This window comes from Erythrolamprus reginae, chromosome 4, assembly GCF_031021105.1.
Source record: "Erythrolamprus reginae isolate rEryReg1 chromosome 4, rEryReg1.hap1, whole genome shotgun sequence".
NCBI lineage: Eukaryota > Metazoa > Chordata > Lepidosauria > Squamata > Dipsadidae > Erythrolamprus > Erythrolamprus reginae.
The window spans coordinates 81,518,547-81,535,592 of NC_091953.1; the positions used below are offsets into that span (position 1 = coordinate 81,518,547).

General features: G+C 35.6%; 1 protein-coding gene across 1 annotated transcript in view; it reads left to right on the forward strand.

Annotated features, from left to right (window-relative positions):
- RS1 (retinoschisin 1) overlaps positions 1-16,075 on the forward strand; it is a 32,196-nt gene extending 16,121 nt beyond the window's left edge. The window contains exons 3-5 of the mRNA XM_070750770.1: positions 9,601-9,742; positions 11,558-11,753; positions 13,897-16,075. Coding sequence (XP_070606871.1) covers positions 9,601-9,742; positions 11,558-11,753; positions 13,897-14,049 — 491 coding nt within the window. The 3' untranslated portion in view covers positions 14,050-16,075. The remainder of the gene's footprint in view (positions 1-9,600; positions 9,743-11,557; positions 11,754-13,896) is intronic.
- Positions 16,076-17,046: the final 971 nt, after the last annotated feature.

The window sequence follows — 17,046 nt, forward strand, 5'->3', positions numbered from 1 at the left end:
TCTATTTTTTTTTATATATAGAATATTTATTTCTCCTCTCCCTTTTCTGTCTTCTTAAAAGAAATTCTATCTAGGTATTGATTTTACTTTCTATTTACCCCTCTTTGAAGAAACCCTCTCTATCCTTCTTTCCTTTTATTTTTCTCCTTTTTTCTTCTCCTCTTTTTCTCTTCCCCCTTTTTTTCTCTTCTATATTTTTTTTCTTTTTTTAATTATTATTAAATAGATATGTGCTAGAATATTGGTTTCTTCCTTTCCCCTACCTGACCCCCACTTAAGGAATCTAGGAACTCACCAAAATATTTTTTTCTTTCTTTACCTTTACCCCTTTATTTTCTTTTTCTTTTTTACTTTCCTTTTAATTAAACTCAACAATAAATTATAGCATTAATTGAATTAAATCAATATATTTAATCTTTCTTTTTTCCTTTTACTGCTTCATTTTTCTATTAAGATACATAAGATCCAGATTAAAATATTTTTTTTAACACAAAATAATTAACAGTAAATTTTGGACTATGAAAGGTTCCCACAGGGCACAGAGTGTGACTTCAGTGACTACAATAACAACGCGAAAACAACCAACTACTCCTGCTCCAACTTCAACACCTAGGACTTCTCCAACTTCATCACCGTTACAACAAATGACCATACCCACAATGTTAGCTAAAGAGAAAGAAAAAGACAAGCCTACGATGGACCCTGGTCTTCAGATTATCCAAGAAGCATTAGCTGATATCAAGGCATTACAAACCGAGGCAAAAACTCAAAGCAACACAGACAAAGAGGAAATGAAAACTTACTTACAGGAACTGAGGCAAGAGATGAAGGAGATGAAAGACGAAATTAAAAAAGAAATTGCAGAACTTCGAACTGAATTAACTGAAGTAAAAGGAAATGTTGCCGAAATGGATGGAAATATAAAAGTTATTCAACAAAAATTACAAGACAGCGAAAAGAGAATACAAGTGACAGAAGGGAAAATTCAAGATGTGGGACAGAGAGTAGAAGAATATGAGGACCGTAACTACGCTGCCCGTAGAGACTTTGACATAGCAATAACCAATTTAGAACTTCACTCTGCTCAACATGGACTGAGGTTTCAAAACATCGAAGAAGAAAAAGACGAAGATCTTCCCGCAAAAATGGCAGAAGTTATGGGAGCCATTTTGCAGTTGGACCCAACAGACCTGGTAAAAGAGATCGACGAAGTCTACTGAGTTCAGACTGGATATGTTAGGCGCCACAATTTACCCAGAGAAGTCCACATCAAGTTCACAAGAAGAATTGTCAAAGATACGATATTGAGATACACAAAAAACGAGTCTTTCCAACGTAATGGAAAATAAATTGCGATTCTGAAACAAGTTCCGAGGAGAGTCCGAGAGGCTAGAAGACAATATTATTTTCTTACAAGTATTTTAATCAGAAAGAGCATTCCTTTCAGATGGCTGATACCAGAAGGTTTGACCCTAACATGGCAATCAACGAGAGTGAAAATAGAAAGTGTAGAACAAGCACGATCTTTCCTTGCACGAAGTGGACTGGACAGTACTGCGCAAATTCAGATCCAATCAGAGCTTGGCGACGAAGTGATGGGGGCCACAGGTGGTGGAGGGGAAGAAGCGTTGGTGGTAAGGCAGAAACAACTACAGATCTCACAAGACTTAATTTTAGATACCCGACTTCGAGAACCAAAAGAACCCAAAAGGTACTATAAATAAAGATGACACATGATCTGAAAATATTTTCAGTTAATGTAAATGGATTAAATAACCCAAGGAAGAGAAACCAAGTATTAACTAAACTTATGAAACAAAAAGCCCAGATAAGCATCCTAAAAGAAGTTCATATCAAAAAATCAAAAAGAAGTCTCCTTAAGAATCCCAAATTGGGAAAATTATACACAAGTTTGGCAAACCAAAAGAAAAGAGGTGTAGCAATGTATATTGATGATTTAATTGAATCTAAAGAAATATATAATGATGGTGATGGAAGGATCTTGATAGTACAATTAGATTTAGAAATAAAACCTTTAACAATTGTCTCAATTTATGCACCAAATGATAATCAAAAACAATTCTATAAAGACCTACATGAAAAAATCAATGAGTTATCAATTGAAAATATGATAATAATAGGAGACTTTAATGCAATATCAGATGACCAAATGGATTATAATGGGAAAAGAAAAGAAAAGAAAAAAAAGGTAATATTACCGGCATCATTTTGGAAAATGAGAACAGAATTGGCATTAAAAGACGTATGGCGAGAACAGCATTTAAAAGATAAACAGTATACTTTTTATTCCAATCCACATAAGACTTGGTCTAGAATTGATATGGCATGGGCTCCTACTCAAATAATGGAACAAATAAGTGAAATAGAAATAGAAACAAATACTTGGGCTGATCATAACCCTCTATTCATATATTGGAAAGGTAAAAGGATAATAAAGAATTGGTCAATGAATAGAATTATAATAAAAGATCCTAAATATAAGAAATGGGTAGAGAAGGAGTTAAAGATTTTCTTAAAAATAAATAAAAATGCAGATACTACCCCTCAAAATTTATGGGACACAACCAAAGCATATATACGTGGATTAACAATAGCATTCACAGCAAAAAAGAATAAAGAAAAGAAAGAATACCAAGAAACATTAGTAGAAGAATTAAGAAAATTAGAAATTTTAATGCAAAAAGACGATAAGGACGACAAATTAAAAAATCAGAGAGAATTAATAAGACATAAATTGAGATTAATAGAACAAGAATCAATTGCAGAAAAGATAAAAAGAGCAAAACAAGATTATTTTGAATATGCAAATAAACCTGGAAGATGGCTGGCATACAAACTTAGAAAAGAGAGAGAAAATAAAATTATAAAAAATCTGATGGATTCAAAAGGTACTATAAAACATAGAATAGAAGACAAAAAGGAAATAGCTTCGGAATTCTATAAACAATTATATAAGAAAGAAGAGATAAGCGAGGATTTAATTTTTAAATATTTGGAACAAATAAAACTTCCAGTTTTAACGGAAGCCCAACAGCAAAGATTAAATAGACCCGTTACAGATATAGAATTAAAACAATCTATAAAGAATCAAAAAAATAATAAAGCGACCGGTCCAGACGCAATACCAGCTGAATTTTACAAACTAGATTTAGAAATATTCTTTTCCAACATGCTTGAGATATATAATCAAATATTGACAACAGGTAAATTACCAAAAACCTGGTCAGAAACTTTAATAACCTTAATACATAAGGCGGATACCAAGAAAGAAAAAATTGAAAATTATAGACCTATCTCATTGTTGAACGTAGACTATAAAATTTTTATATCAATATTTGCCAATAGACTTAAAAGTATTATAAACAACATGATACACAGTGACCAAAATGGGTTTTTACCAGGAAGACAAATTAAAAATAATTTAAGAATAATTGTTAACACTTTGGAATACTACGAACAACACCCTGAAAAGCAAATGGCACTTGTATTTTTAGATGCTCAAAAAGCATTTGACAACATGGACTGGAATTTTATGAAAATACAATTAAATAAGATGGAAGTAGGAACAAAGTTTTTTAACATAATAGACGCTATATATTCTGAACAAACTGCTAAAATTATAATAAATAGTGAACAAACAGAAAAAGTAGTTATACAAAGAGGAGTAAGACAAGGTTGCCCAATATCACCATTGTTGTTTATTTTGACTTTAGAAGTATTGCTGATAAAAATAAGAGCAGATCAGAAAATAAAAGGATTGAAAATCAGAAAAGAAGTTTATAAAACACAAGCATTTGCAGATGACGTAGTCTTTATTTTAGATGACCCAATAGAATCTATCCTAAATTTAATAAATGTGATTGAAGAATATGGGAAAGTTGCAGGATTGAAAATAAATAAGGAAAAGACACAGATACTAACAAAAAATATGACTGAAATACAGAGAAAACACTTAGGAGACTTATCAAACATGAAGATCACGAAAAAAGTGAAATACTTAGGGATATGGATGACCTCCAAAGCCCTATCTTTAAAAAACGACAATTACTTAAAATTATTAAGTCAGATTAAAAAAGATTTAGAAATATGGAGTAATTTACAATTATCATTCGTAGGAAGAATCTCCACAGTTAAAATGAATATCCTTCCAAAAATACTATTCCTTTTTCAAGTGATTCCGATAAATCCAGGAGCGAATTGCCGAATTGAATAAGATAATAAGAAAATTTATTTGGCAAGGTAAAAAATCAAGAATAAAACAAAATTCATTAGAAGACCGTAAGGAGAGAGGGGGCCTGGGGCTTCCAAATTGGAAACTATATTATCATGCCATGGCTCTGACATGGATAAAAGAATGGCTTACACTAGAAAATCAAAGATTGCTTAACCTAGAAGGCCACGACTTGATGGTCGGGTGGCATGCATTTGTTTGGTATGATAAGTTAAGAACCCACTCATATTTTAAAAATAATGTTATTAGAAAGGCATTGATAGAAGTGTGGAATGAAATAAAGAAAAATCATTTTTTAGTAATGCCAGAATGGGTTTCACCCCTTGAAGCCATAGTACACCCAAATCTTAAAGGAAAAGGTAAGATAGTGATTTGTTAAATAATCAATTAAATTAAAATTAAGAACAAAACAAGAGTTATACGAGTTAGGTATAGACTTAGATTGGTGGCATTATATGCAGATTAGTTCTAGATATCAAATAGACGTAAAGACTTACATTTTTAAAAAAGAAAATAATGTACTGGGCAAATTATTATTCCAAAATCAAACAAAGACAATTGGAAATGTTTATAAATATTTACTAAATCATAGAACGATAGGTTGGATATTGAAAGATAATATGATCAGTTGGTGCAAAAATTTTGGCAAAGAGATTGATTTAGATACTTGGGAAAAGATATGGACCTATAATTGGAAAATAACAAAATCAATCTCTTTCAAAGAAAATCAAATTAAGATGTTTTATAGATGGCACCTTCCACCATATAGAATTTCTAAAATGTTTCCTTCGGTATCGCCCATTTGTTGGAAATGCAAAAAAGAAGTTGGTACATATTACCATACATGGTGGACCTGTCCGGAGACAAAAATATTTTGGAATAAAGTAGAGAATTGGATAAATGAAATAACAAAGGAGAAGATTAAAAAATCTCCTGAATTTTTTTTATTGGGTATTTCAAATATAAAGTATAAAAAAGATATTTACTATTTAATAATACATATATTGACTGCGGCACGAATAACATTCGCGCAGAAATGGAAAGAAAAGACGATACCGAAAGACTCTGAGGTGTTTAAAAAAATCATAGAGTGTGCAGAACTAGATATGATGACTAAAAGGTTGAACAATCAAACTGAAACAGAATTTTATAAAATTTGGGATAAAGTATATGATTGGTGGAATGTTAAAAATAGTATTAAAAATTAAACATGTAAGAATAAATGATTACTTAAAAATTATAAGATAGAATTATATAGTTTATATAGTTCATATTATAACTAATTCAGAAGTGTTTATATTATTATTATTTTTATTTTTCTTGCATTACTAATAATTTGTTTATTGTTTTTTGATATATATATACATATAAGTATATTATTATTATTTTTTGTACAAAAAAAATATATAGAGAGAAACTCAATCAATAATCTTAATTTTAAAAATCTATAATTAAATTTAATGATAAAGTAATTTTCAAGTGTGGTTTTTCTGCTTAGATCTTGTAACAGTTAGAGTTTTTTATATTTTGTATTAGTTAGACTTCTAAGATAAGCGGAGCAATAGTAGCTCCTTAAATGTTTAATGTTGTATGTCTTTGTTCGTTTTACTTTGAAAATAATAAAAAATATTTTAAAAAAAACCACAAATAACTCAAGGCAGTGAATAGAGTAATACCTCGTCTTACAAACTTAATTGGTTCCGGGACGAGGTTTGTAAGGTGAAAGGTTTGTAAAACGAAACAATTTTTCCCATAGGAATCAATGGAAAAGCGATTAATGCATGCAAGCCCAAAACTCACCCCAGCCAAAGCGCCCATTTTTGCGCTGCTGGGATTCCCCTGAGGCTCCCCTCCATGGGAAACCCCACCTCTGGACTTCCGTGTTTTTGTGATGCTGCTGGGGAATCCCAGCAGGGGAATCCTAGCAGTGCAAAAACGGGTGTTTTGCTGGCAATGGAAGTCCGGAGGTGGGGTTTCCCAGCGAGGGGAGCCTCAGCGAAATTGCAGCACCGTAAAAACACAGAAGTCTTTGAAATCCCACCTCCGGACTTCCGTGTTTTTGTGATGCTGTGATTTTGCTGAGGCTGCCCTCGCTGGGAAACCCCCTTCCAGACTTCCGTTGCCAGTGAAACGCCTGTTTTTGCACTGCTGGGATTGCCCTGCAACATCGCAAAAACACAGAATTCTGGAGATGGTGTTTCCCATGGAGGGGAGCCTCAGGGGAATCACAGCAGCACAAAAACGGGTGCTTCACTGGCAACAGAAGTCCAGAGGCAGCAGCTTGGGTTTGTAAGGTGAAAAATAGTTTGGAAGAACAGGCAAAAAAATCTTAAACCCTGGGTTTGTATCTTGAAAAGTTTGTATGGCCAGGGGTTTGTAAGATGAGGTATCACTGTATATCCAATAGATCAGTGTTTCCCAACCTTTTTTGAGCCGCAGCACATTATTCACATTTTCAAAATCCTGGGGAACATTGAGGGGGGGGGCGCAAAAAAGTTTGGACAAAAAAAATCTCTCTTTCTCCCTTTCACTCTATTTCTCTCTCCCTCCCTCTTTCTCTCCCTCCCTCTTTCTCTCTCTCTCCATCCCTTTCTTTCTCCCTTCCTTCCTCTCTCTTTTGCTCTTTCTTTCTCCCTCCTTCCCCCCTCTTGCTGTCTTTCTTTCTTTCTTTCCTTTCTTTCTCTCTCTCATTCTGTCTCTCTTGCTATCTCTTTCTTTCTCTCTTCCTTCCTCTCTTTTGCTCTTTCTCTCTCCCTCCTTCCCCCCTCTTGCTGTCTCTTTCTTTCTTTCTTTCTTTCTTTCTTTCTCTTTCTCTCTCTCTCTCATTCTGTCTCTCTTGCTATCTTTTTCTTTCTCTCTTCCTTCCTTCCTCTCTCTTTGTCTCTCTTTCTCTCTCCCTCCTTCCCCCCTCTTGCTGTCTCTTTCTTTCTTTCTCTTTCTCTCTCTCTCTCATTCTGTCTCTCTTGCTATCTCTTTCTCTCTCTTCCTTTCTTTCTCTCTCTTGTTCTCTCTCTTCCTTCTCTGCGGAGGCTGGCAAAGCTTTTCCGGGTAGGCTGGCCGGGGGATAGGGCGCGCGCGCGCAAGCACCCCCGACGTTCCAAAGAACCTTCTCCGACCTCCGCTGTGAGAAGGTTTTCTCCGAGCGCTCGCCGGAGGAGCTGGAGAAAGGGGCAGATCGAGCGGGAGGGCGGGCGGGCGTCAGCAGCGAGAAGCCGGGGGCGCGAGGGGAACTGAGGCACTGGGGGGTGGGGGCAGCCGCGGCGCCGGCCTCCGCACTTTCATCGCTCCCCACCCCAAACTCCAACGCCCAGCTCCTTGCGCGGCACTGGAAAAGGGTGCTGCATTGCCGGCTTCTACCTAGTGCTGCCAGGGAATCTCCAGCTGGGCAGGGCTCTCCTTAAGCTCTCCTTTTTCCCTAGGAGCTTGGCGGCACACCTGGCTGTGTCTTGCGGCACACTAGTGTGCCGCGGCACACCGGTTGGGAAATGCTGCAATAGATCTTCCTCCCCCTATTTTCCATAAAACAACAAACCTGTGAAGTGATTTTGAACTGAGTTGATATTGATATTTTATAGGAATAACATAGAAAAACCACATACAGTACATTGAAAATGTAGAAATAACATAATAATAAAAATGCTTCTATAACAGAAATTTTAAGCGTATTTTTGGAATCAGCACATCAAACTATTTACAGTTCTTTAACTTCTTTATTTGCAAAGTATTTCTTCCATTAAATGCAGTAGAGTTTCTTAAAGTGTCAATTAAGAATAACTCAAAACAAAGAGAACCTGTAGTATTGGGGATGGGGAGACACTTAATAAGAGGAGAAAATCTTTCTCATCTGAATTTACTATAAAGTAAATAGTAGCAGCATTAATTAATGTACTTGATTTGAAAGTCCCCAGACATCTGTTTGATAATTCTTCTAGTGTACTGCAATTTCCTACAACAGAAGGCTACCTCTTAAGTATATTACAACTGGGTTATCTAAAGATTAGAGTTACTAAAATTAAACTTGCTTTGCTTGCAAATACTGTAGGCCTGCCACAATGGGGGTGTTTTAACTCATTTTAATCTTTGTTGTTTTAATACTTCTATACATGTGATTGTTGCAAATTCTTTGCAACTTCTATTATCCAGATAGCTTCAGAAACCACAATTATAGGTACAATATTCAAACAGGGACTGCATTTTTGAAAAAGACAAAACAGAAAACCAGAAGTTACATCCTGTACAGGAGCTCTTATGAAATGAGAGGAAACATTTGTTTAAATTCTATTGATATTAATTCTGTGAATCAAACAAGAAGAGTAAATTGATGTTGATTCATTTGTAAAGACTTTGCATTTACAATGTACAACTCCAGGCTGTTCTTCCCAGTTATCAAATGATTGAACTTAAATACCTCTGAAGGAAATTAGCATCCACCCCTCTCCTAGAAAAATGAAATATCCTAGAACCTAGGAAATCTTGAAAAAGAGAAACATATTCTAAAGACAGGCTTCATGCAGCTCCCTGCCCCCACTTCAGTTCCAGGTTGATGGGATTAAGACCTTCATGTCCTAAGGGTGGACATGATAGGATTAGCCCTCTAACCATCTCACCACATGGCATCTAGGAAGATTGCATCAGCCAGCAAGGCTCAAGCAAACTTGGACTCAGGACTGCCTACAGAGTTGCCCCCGCATGGCCCCATGGGAATCTGACAGCAAATCAGAGTGCATTTTTTGCACAGGAGTGGGAGGCCCCAGAGTGGGGCCCAAGAGGGCAAAAGAACCAAGGGACTCTCAACACATCTGCCTTTTCTTCTTCTTCTTCACCCATCATCTGGAAGCATGTGATCCACTTTTTCTGTTCAGGAGCTCAAGCCTTCTGCTCCTGTCCACAATTAAAGCTTCTTTCCAAGCAACTTCCATGAATCCAGTTTCTTTTCCCCCACTTGAAACTGAACCCAGAAGGACATTCCTTACAACACCTTCTAATCTAAAGCTCTAGATTTTATAGACTTTGCCAGTCTATATCCTTTTAAGACAAAATCGCAAATTGTACTAAAATGCAGCTGCAAGTGTCCTACTTAAAAATACTGGTTTATAGTAATGTGGGCATTGGTGATTTTCTAATGAGACAATTTCTACTTCCCTGCTTGAAAGCGTGCAAAATTAAATCCCCAAACATCTCCAAATCCAAAAGAAAATAAGAAATAAATATTCAATCATTCTTCAATGTCTCATCCTGTTAATAAAATTAAGTGTAGCACTTTTTGGAGATGGATGCAGCAAAAACAAAACTTTTTAACTCCAATTTGCACTGATTCCTCTTCATGTTTTCTTGTTCTTCTTTTATAGAGTGCCCCTATCATAAGCCTCTTGGTTTTGAATCAGCAGCTGTCACTCCAGACCAGATAAGCTGTTCCAATCCAGAGCAATACACTGGTTGGTATGCTTCATGGACTGCAAACAAAGCCCGACTTAACGGACAAGGATTTGGGTAAACTGCATTACAAGACATGTTTTCTACCAATAAACTATACTAAAAGTGTTTTAACCTCTAAACTTGTTATATAACCCAGAGAGGTTAATAATGATTTTTAAAATATATATTTATGATCCCAGAACAATAAATATTTACTGTACTTCCATTAACAGTTGCTGGGAAAAATATGAGGAGATTATTGTTTCTGTTATTGTAAGCTTTTGAGAGGTATTTAGATAGCTACTGTCAGAACAAAGTGGTGCATTAATTCAGTGTTGTGCTGAATCATGTTGTGATGACTATTTTACAAGCTTTTTCTTTTTTATCCCTGAGATATTGCTCCTTTTCCTGACATTATTCTATTGCATGAATAATGAAAAAAATAACAGCAGCTTTGCTGCTTATAATGTAGCAACAGGGGGAACTAAAACCAACATCTATATTGAAATGATAACTTTGTTAGACCAGATGAACGTTTATGGAACAGCGTGCAGGAGTTCTCAAGAACTCTTCATAAGAGATTAACATGGTCAGTGACATTTGCACCCGATAAAGACAGTACTCTTAAACTGAGACTATTTCATAAAACGTTATAAAGTTTAATGTGATTTTCTTATATGGCATTTTATTTGAACCTAGTGACCGAGATTCTTAAGTCACAAGCTTGGTTTTGCTGATTTGTGAACCTACCAAATAAGTTAATTTTAAAAATCATGACCAAGTTAAGTAATTTACAGAATAGTAAACTGAGTCTAATCAGACATAGTGAGCAAGGATATTCCCAAAGTTTGCTAGAAATAAATTCATCATTCAAAAAAACTGCATAACACAGAGATAGGGAGCAAAATCCATCATATTGCTCTCTCAAAACTGTACTCAAAGAATATGTGTTCCATAAATAGCTCATCACTGTTGATGTGATGAATTTTCCCATTTACTATTAAATATATTCGATTTCACAAAAAAGCATGTGACTATGCAAGGCCGTTGAAATTTGTAGCTTTAACAGAACAACAAGTGGTCAGAGGCATAGTTCCCTCTAAGCTGAGCAGTGAGCCATGGCTCACTTAAAAATCATCATCAACTCAGAGTTTTTCAAACCTGCCCAGAAGCCGAGAGGGAAAGAGTGAGGGAAAGAGAGAGAGAGGAAGAGAGAGAAACAGATAGAAAAAAGAGAGGAAGGAAAATAGAAAGAAAAAGAATGGGAGTAAGGAAGAGAGAAAGAAAATCAAAATCTTGTTTGAAACTAGCTCAACTATTTAAGTGGCATTTTGATATTGATAGAGTTGCCCTATTATGAGCTCACTGTTATAGACACACAGTACAGTATTTTATTTTGAAATTATCTGAGGCAAAACAGGGTGGGTTTTTTATTTATTTGTTTGTTTGTGTGTTTATTTATTTATTTATTATTTCTGTGCCACCCAGTCCCAAAGGGACTGCCGCTCAGACACTATACTTTTCCGCCCACCTCCCAAAAAAATTAGAGGGAACACTGGTCAGAGGATAAAGGAAAACATTTTTTTACATTAAATAATTGTTTCCAGGATTCAGAGAGAGGCTTCCAAACATCCAGAAATCAAACAAAATGCAATGTCTGACTCCAAGAATTCCATCCTACAGTGAGTGGTATAAGGAATATTATCTGAATCATTGGACCTGAATTTTTTCCCTGCTTATTTTGATCCAGGTTCTGGCTATTTGCTGGCTTCAGATTCATCTCTTGATTCATCCTCTAAAGATGAGTTGTTTATGGATGCTGAGTCAAAATGCATGCCTTATAAAGATATATATTTTACTATCAATGCTTTCCTTCCATAACTCTCCTAGGTGTGCCTGGCTCTCCAAGTACCAAGATACAAACCAGTGGCTACAAATTGACTTGAAAGAAATTAAAGTTATTTCAGGAATAATTACACAGGGAAGATGTGATGCAGATGAATGGATGACAAAATATAGTGTACAATACAGGACTGATGAGAATATGAACTGGGTTTATTACAAGGACCAAACAGGAAACAATAGGGTCAGTATAAGATCCCTTCCCCTTTTCTGAAGAAGACCCAATATTTGTCTCTATTTCAATAGCATATATTCCAGCTTCGTGAATAAAGAATGCCATTAAATCAGGGGTGGGTTCTGACTTACCTCACTGTCGTTTCGCTTCCTCGCGTGTTGCATGGGTGCGCACATGCTTCACACGCACATGTGCAGTGTTTAAAACCCAGATTCTGCACATGCACAAAAGCAAAAAAACAAGATAGCACTTCAGAACCATGTCCAGCTGGCATTGCTGCTGGTTCAGTGAGCAGGCAGAAATTCTCGCTACCGTTTCTATAGAATTGGTCTGAATTGGCAGGAATACAACTTGGCATTAAATCCATTCCGTTGACCTAAATTTGAGACTACAATTACTGCACCATTTTGGACAACTGACCAAATCTTGGATATATATGTATAAAAGCAGACCTCTTCTGAACACCCTAGATCCATGATGGCAAACCTATGGCATGCATACCACAGGTGGCACCCAGAACCATATCAGAGGGCACATCAGGCCTTGCACTAAGTCAGCTGAAGCATGCATGCACAAGCTAGCCAGCTAATTTTCGGCCTTGGAGTACTTAAGTATTTAAAGATACTGTAGTCTGCCACTTAAAAAAGGCAAGAAACTATGGGAGTTTTATTATGGGTACAATCTGGCATACTTTATCAACCCTTTAGTCAATATTAAACCAACAACTGTTGGCCGCCAGAAATTGATGCAGATATGCATTCTCCTCTCCAATCTCTGGTCATTGCCCTTTGAGGCCATTCAAATTTGACTTCCTCCTGCCCCATACTTGCCAGGCCTCCAAGCAAATGCCCATCTTATACCTAATTAGAACTACTGTAGTTTGGAAAGAGGGATCAGCTTGACTATAAGATAGCAGGCACAGAGTGGGGTGGGTGGGGTGGGTAGTAGCTGCATATTGGAGAATGAGGAAAATTCCCACCATACTATGGAACATGGGCTCATTTTAAACACAAATTTAATATTATTTCAGAAGACTATTAAACTGTGTTTAAAATAATATAATAACAACTGGCAGGTATTCAAAAGGAGCCTGAAGACAGATTTAGTGCACTTCTAGAAGAGCACTTAACCTTTATTTGAAAATAGCTCAATAAAAGTTGACAGGTACTAGGGGTGAGGCCATGTAATAATATGGAATCAAGTAAAATATTTTAGGATGCAATCTGGGTCAGTCACCAGGACCAGAGGTTTAGTTTTCCTGGCTTTTGGACTCTTCAGGAAACTTCTCTCTAGCAGGGTATGTACTTTGGGCTGTTCTCTGTGTGGTATTTATATGGTTTATAAAGACATGGTCAATAGGAGGGTTGATTTACCACCAGCTTATCAAGTACAGTATTTAGGAGGCAAGGGCTTGGCAGCAGAATAAAACAACAGCCAAAGACTTAATAGTCATCCATCAGCACCCCAATCAACAACTAAAAAGCCACATACACCATATAAACACCACACACAGAATAGCCAAAAGAACCTACTCTGCTATTGATAATTTCCCTGAAGATGTGCATCAGCACAAGTCTGAAACCTCAGAAGGCAAAAACACTGGTCACGGTGACCAAACCAGATTGGATCCTGCAACATTATCCTGGGACACGTATATTTGCTTTCATTCATGAAATATTTTAAGCCAAGCACAACGTCAGTATTAGAATTTGTATTAGAATTTAAAAAAATCTTTAACAAGCCATATAAGGGATGAGGGAAGATGCTGAGTACAATACTAACACAGTATATGAACATACAGTATTTTAGTCAAAGAGAGTTACATTCTTCTCCCTGAGCAGAATTTTAGTTGGTTCTGTGTTAGTTGCTTCTAGGCACAAACTATCAGCAACTTTACTGGGCAAGTCTTTAAGGCAGTAAAATTGTTTCCAAATTTTAGGGTGAAAAATTAGAAGAATATTAAGTCTTAAGCTCTCTTTTTTCCCCTTGCTCTCGTACATAAGTGCACTAGAGTGCCTTCCGTCCCCTGTCCTATGGCCTCTCCTATATCTCCTATATCTTCTCTACTATATTTCTATAAGCTTCATTGTGTATTATTGTGTATTGGACAAAATAAATAAAAATTTAAAAATAAATACTTCATTTTCTCTAGATTTTCTATGGAAATTCAGACAGATCATCATCTGTGCAGAACCTTTTGCGCCCACCCATTGTTTCTCGTTACATAAGGTTGATACCCCTTGGCTGGCATGTCCGCATTGCTATCAGGATGGAGCTGCTGGAGTGCATGAATAAATGTGTTTAAACTTCAGAGTCATCTCGGAAGAAACAGGTTTATTTAAAAAAAAGAAAGATATAACAGTATAATTAATACAACAAATAAATTAACTGATTGTAAGTTCAGTGTCTATTAAAATTATACAACTTATCCAATACCTCCTGTGACTTATATTTTCTGCAGCTTTAGGAAGTTAATAGAATTCTGTATATTAATAAAATAAATCAGGATGGAATAAATTGGAACTTGTATTACATTTTTGAATCCAGAATCTTATACTTCAGTAAAAGGAAAGCCATAAGTTTCAATGCACATAAAAATGACTTCTACTAAAGGAAATATAGATTTTTTTACAAATTAACCAAAGATGACTGCAATGCTTTTGTAGATTCTAGTAGACATTATACAACATATGTTCTTCAGAGCTATAATGTGTATTCTCTGAAGATATTCCCCATTACATTACCATTTCCCAAAACAAGAGGAACAAAAATTTGACCAATGTAGATCATGATTCCATTCTTATGTGAGGAGCTCTGGTAGCATTTTATTGTGGTGCTATACCGCCAGTCGTCCTGATTTAGTGATCACAACTGGGACTGACAAATCAATCATTATTCAAAACAGTAATTAAGTGAAACCAAAACTGCTCTTATGATTTTGCTTCAGCTTTCCTTTGCTTTACAGACTTGCAAGGGTTGTAAATATGAGGATTGGTCATAAAATTCCTTTTTAGTCATTTTTCCAACTTTGAATGGTTGGTAAATGAGGTACTCACTATATGAGGACTACCTGTGTAGTTTTTCCTAACCTGGGAATTTTTAAATGTGTACATTTTACAAATTTCAATATTTTCACATTATATGGCCACTTGTTGCCCAAGGAGGAACGCTTCCCATTAGTCCTTACAGTAAAAAACCATACTGTTTGGAGAGTCTTATTTCTATGATTGGATAAGCCAACCAAGTGAAGGCTTTCATGTGTGTTAACCTTTCTGTAAATGTTGCATTTTCCTTCTCTGAACATTTTTCTTATCAAAACAATCTGTTGAAACAAATTTTAAGAGAAAAGCCTATAAATACACATATAAACATGCACGCCCGTGAACACACACACACACACACACACACACACACCAGAGGTGGGTTCCAACTTACTTCGTTGCTGATTTGCTCCCTCCTGTACTGTGAGGGCAGGCCTTGTGAGTACATGCGCTTCATGCTCATGCATATGCATAGTAACAAAAATATCAATTAAAAGATGGCAACCACGTACACAGTGCTGGAACTCAGCTTCTGCACATTCTCAGAATTTTTTAAAAAATCAATTTTTTTAAAAAAAGATGGCGGCGCACACAGACTGGCACCAACCGATCCGGTTCGATGATGTCATTGTAACATCACCAGTGGGCTGCTACCAGTTCAGGTGAACAGTCAGAACCAGGAGGAAACCACCCCTGATACACATGAAGGGAATTCCCTTCTGTATCTCTTCCAAACATGAAAGCAATACTATAGCATATGGACCTCAGCTTTCTGCAATTCTGTATTATATATTCATTTAAATTCCATCAGATTATGGGAAAACATTATTTATAATTTATCAGTGGTATTTTAATCTTTATACTCAGTTACACTTCCTTTCAGATTTCTATTAAATTAAGTAAGACTAGAATGTCCTAGATTTCATAAAATATTGGTAGACATGTGGTATTCTTTTAGTAGTAAATGAGTATTCTGGCTGCTAATAAGTTAGATATTATGTGAGTATCATATGAATCACCATGTCATATAGCTAATGTCAATAATACTATAACTTTTTTCTAATAATTTTCTTCATTTTTTTAGACATTACAAATATAAAATTATGCATCTAGATTTGTGTTTATGTAGCAGATTCAGTGAGTGTCATTGTAAGCATATAGAATAATTATTCTACAGTTTGGTGAAATAAATGTTGCATAGATGTACAGAGGTATTTAAATGATCATTAACAATTAGTCATAATTATTGAACGTTTAAATGTAAGATCATTCCATTTAATAAAGACAAAACTAATTTTACTGAGCAGATGTTCTTTCTTATGTTGGATTAGCCATGAATTTACAGTGAATTATTTTTTTAATAATTCACTATAGAAGGAATCCAGATTTAAATAAAATTTCTAAATATTAAATATTCTAATTCTTTTTCTACAATTTGTATTACTTTTCAAATAGCTATGCTTTAAAGCAACAATCCTGTCTCAATTGTTAACACCATAATTAGGTTATTTTTATAGACTAATTCACTGAATGTATTTTGAACCTAGAGAGGTATGTGCCTTGTTTATGTAGCTGAGTTTCATGTCCATATTGATATCATGTCCATATTGGTTCAATGAGGACCACCCTGACCATTCACTGTAACTGAATGCAAATCTTACCAGCTTTTAATTATCTTAACTGAACAGAAATGATTTCTTGCAGCAGATGATTTATGGTTCCATAGGGTTTCACTAAACCAACTTTCTAGAATACAGGCAATCCTCAATTTACAATGGCAACTGAGACTAGAATTTCTGTTGCAAAGTGAAACAGTTATAAAGCCAGAGGGTGCAAGAGGTGGGAATCAGGAAGGGAATTCCAAAGACTGATCATAAACACCATTCAGTGCATTGCAGCTTCAAATGTTGCTAAATAGTTGTAAGTTGAGTTGTAATATCTAATGAATGGTGCTTCTTATTATGTAGTTCCTTGTGTGACAATAATGTCATAGAAGCAGCAGCACAGAGGAAGCCTTTTCCTTATAACCAAAAGAAAAAATAATCCCACTGAAATTATTTAAATTATTTTTAAATAAAATAATAAAAGAGCCTTTCATTAGGAAGTTGTCATGATTTGGGACAAGGAGAAGAAGACAAAGATTGAGATCAGAGCTGTGGCCATCGTCTTCATATTTATCTGGCTTTCCCATTAATTTTTGCTCATCTTCCTCAGTGATACTTTTCTTACCCTTTCTTTCCAACCAAAATACCTTGCTCAGA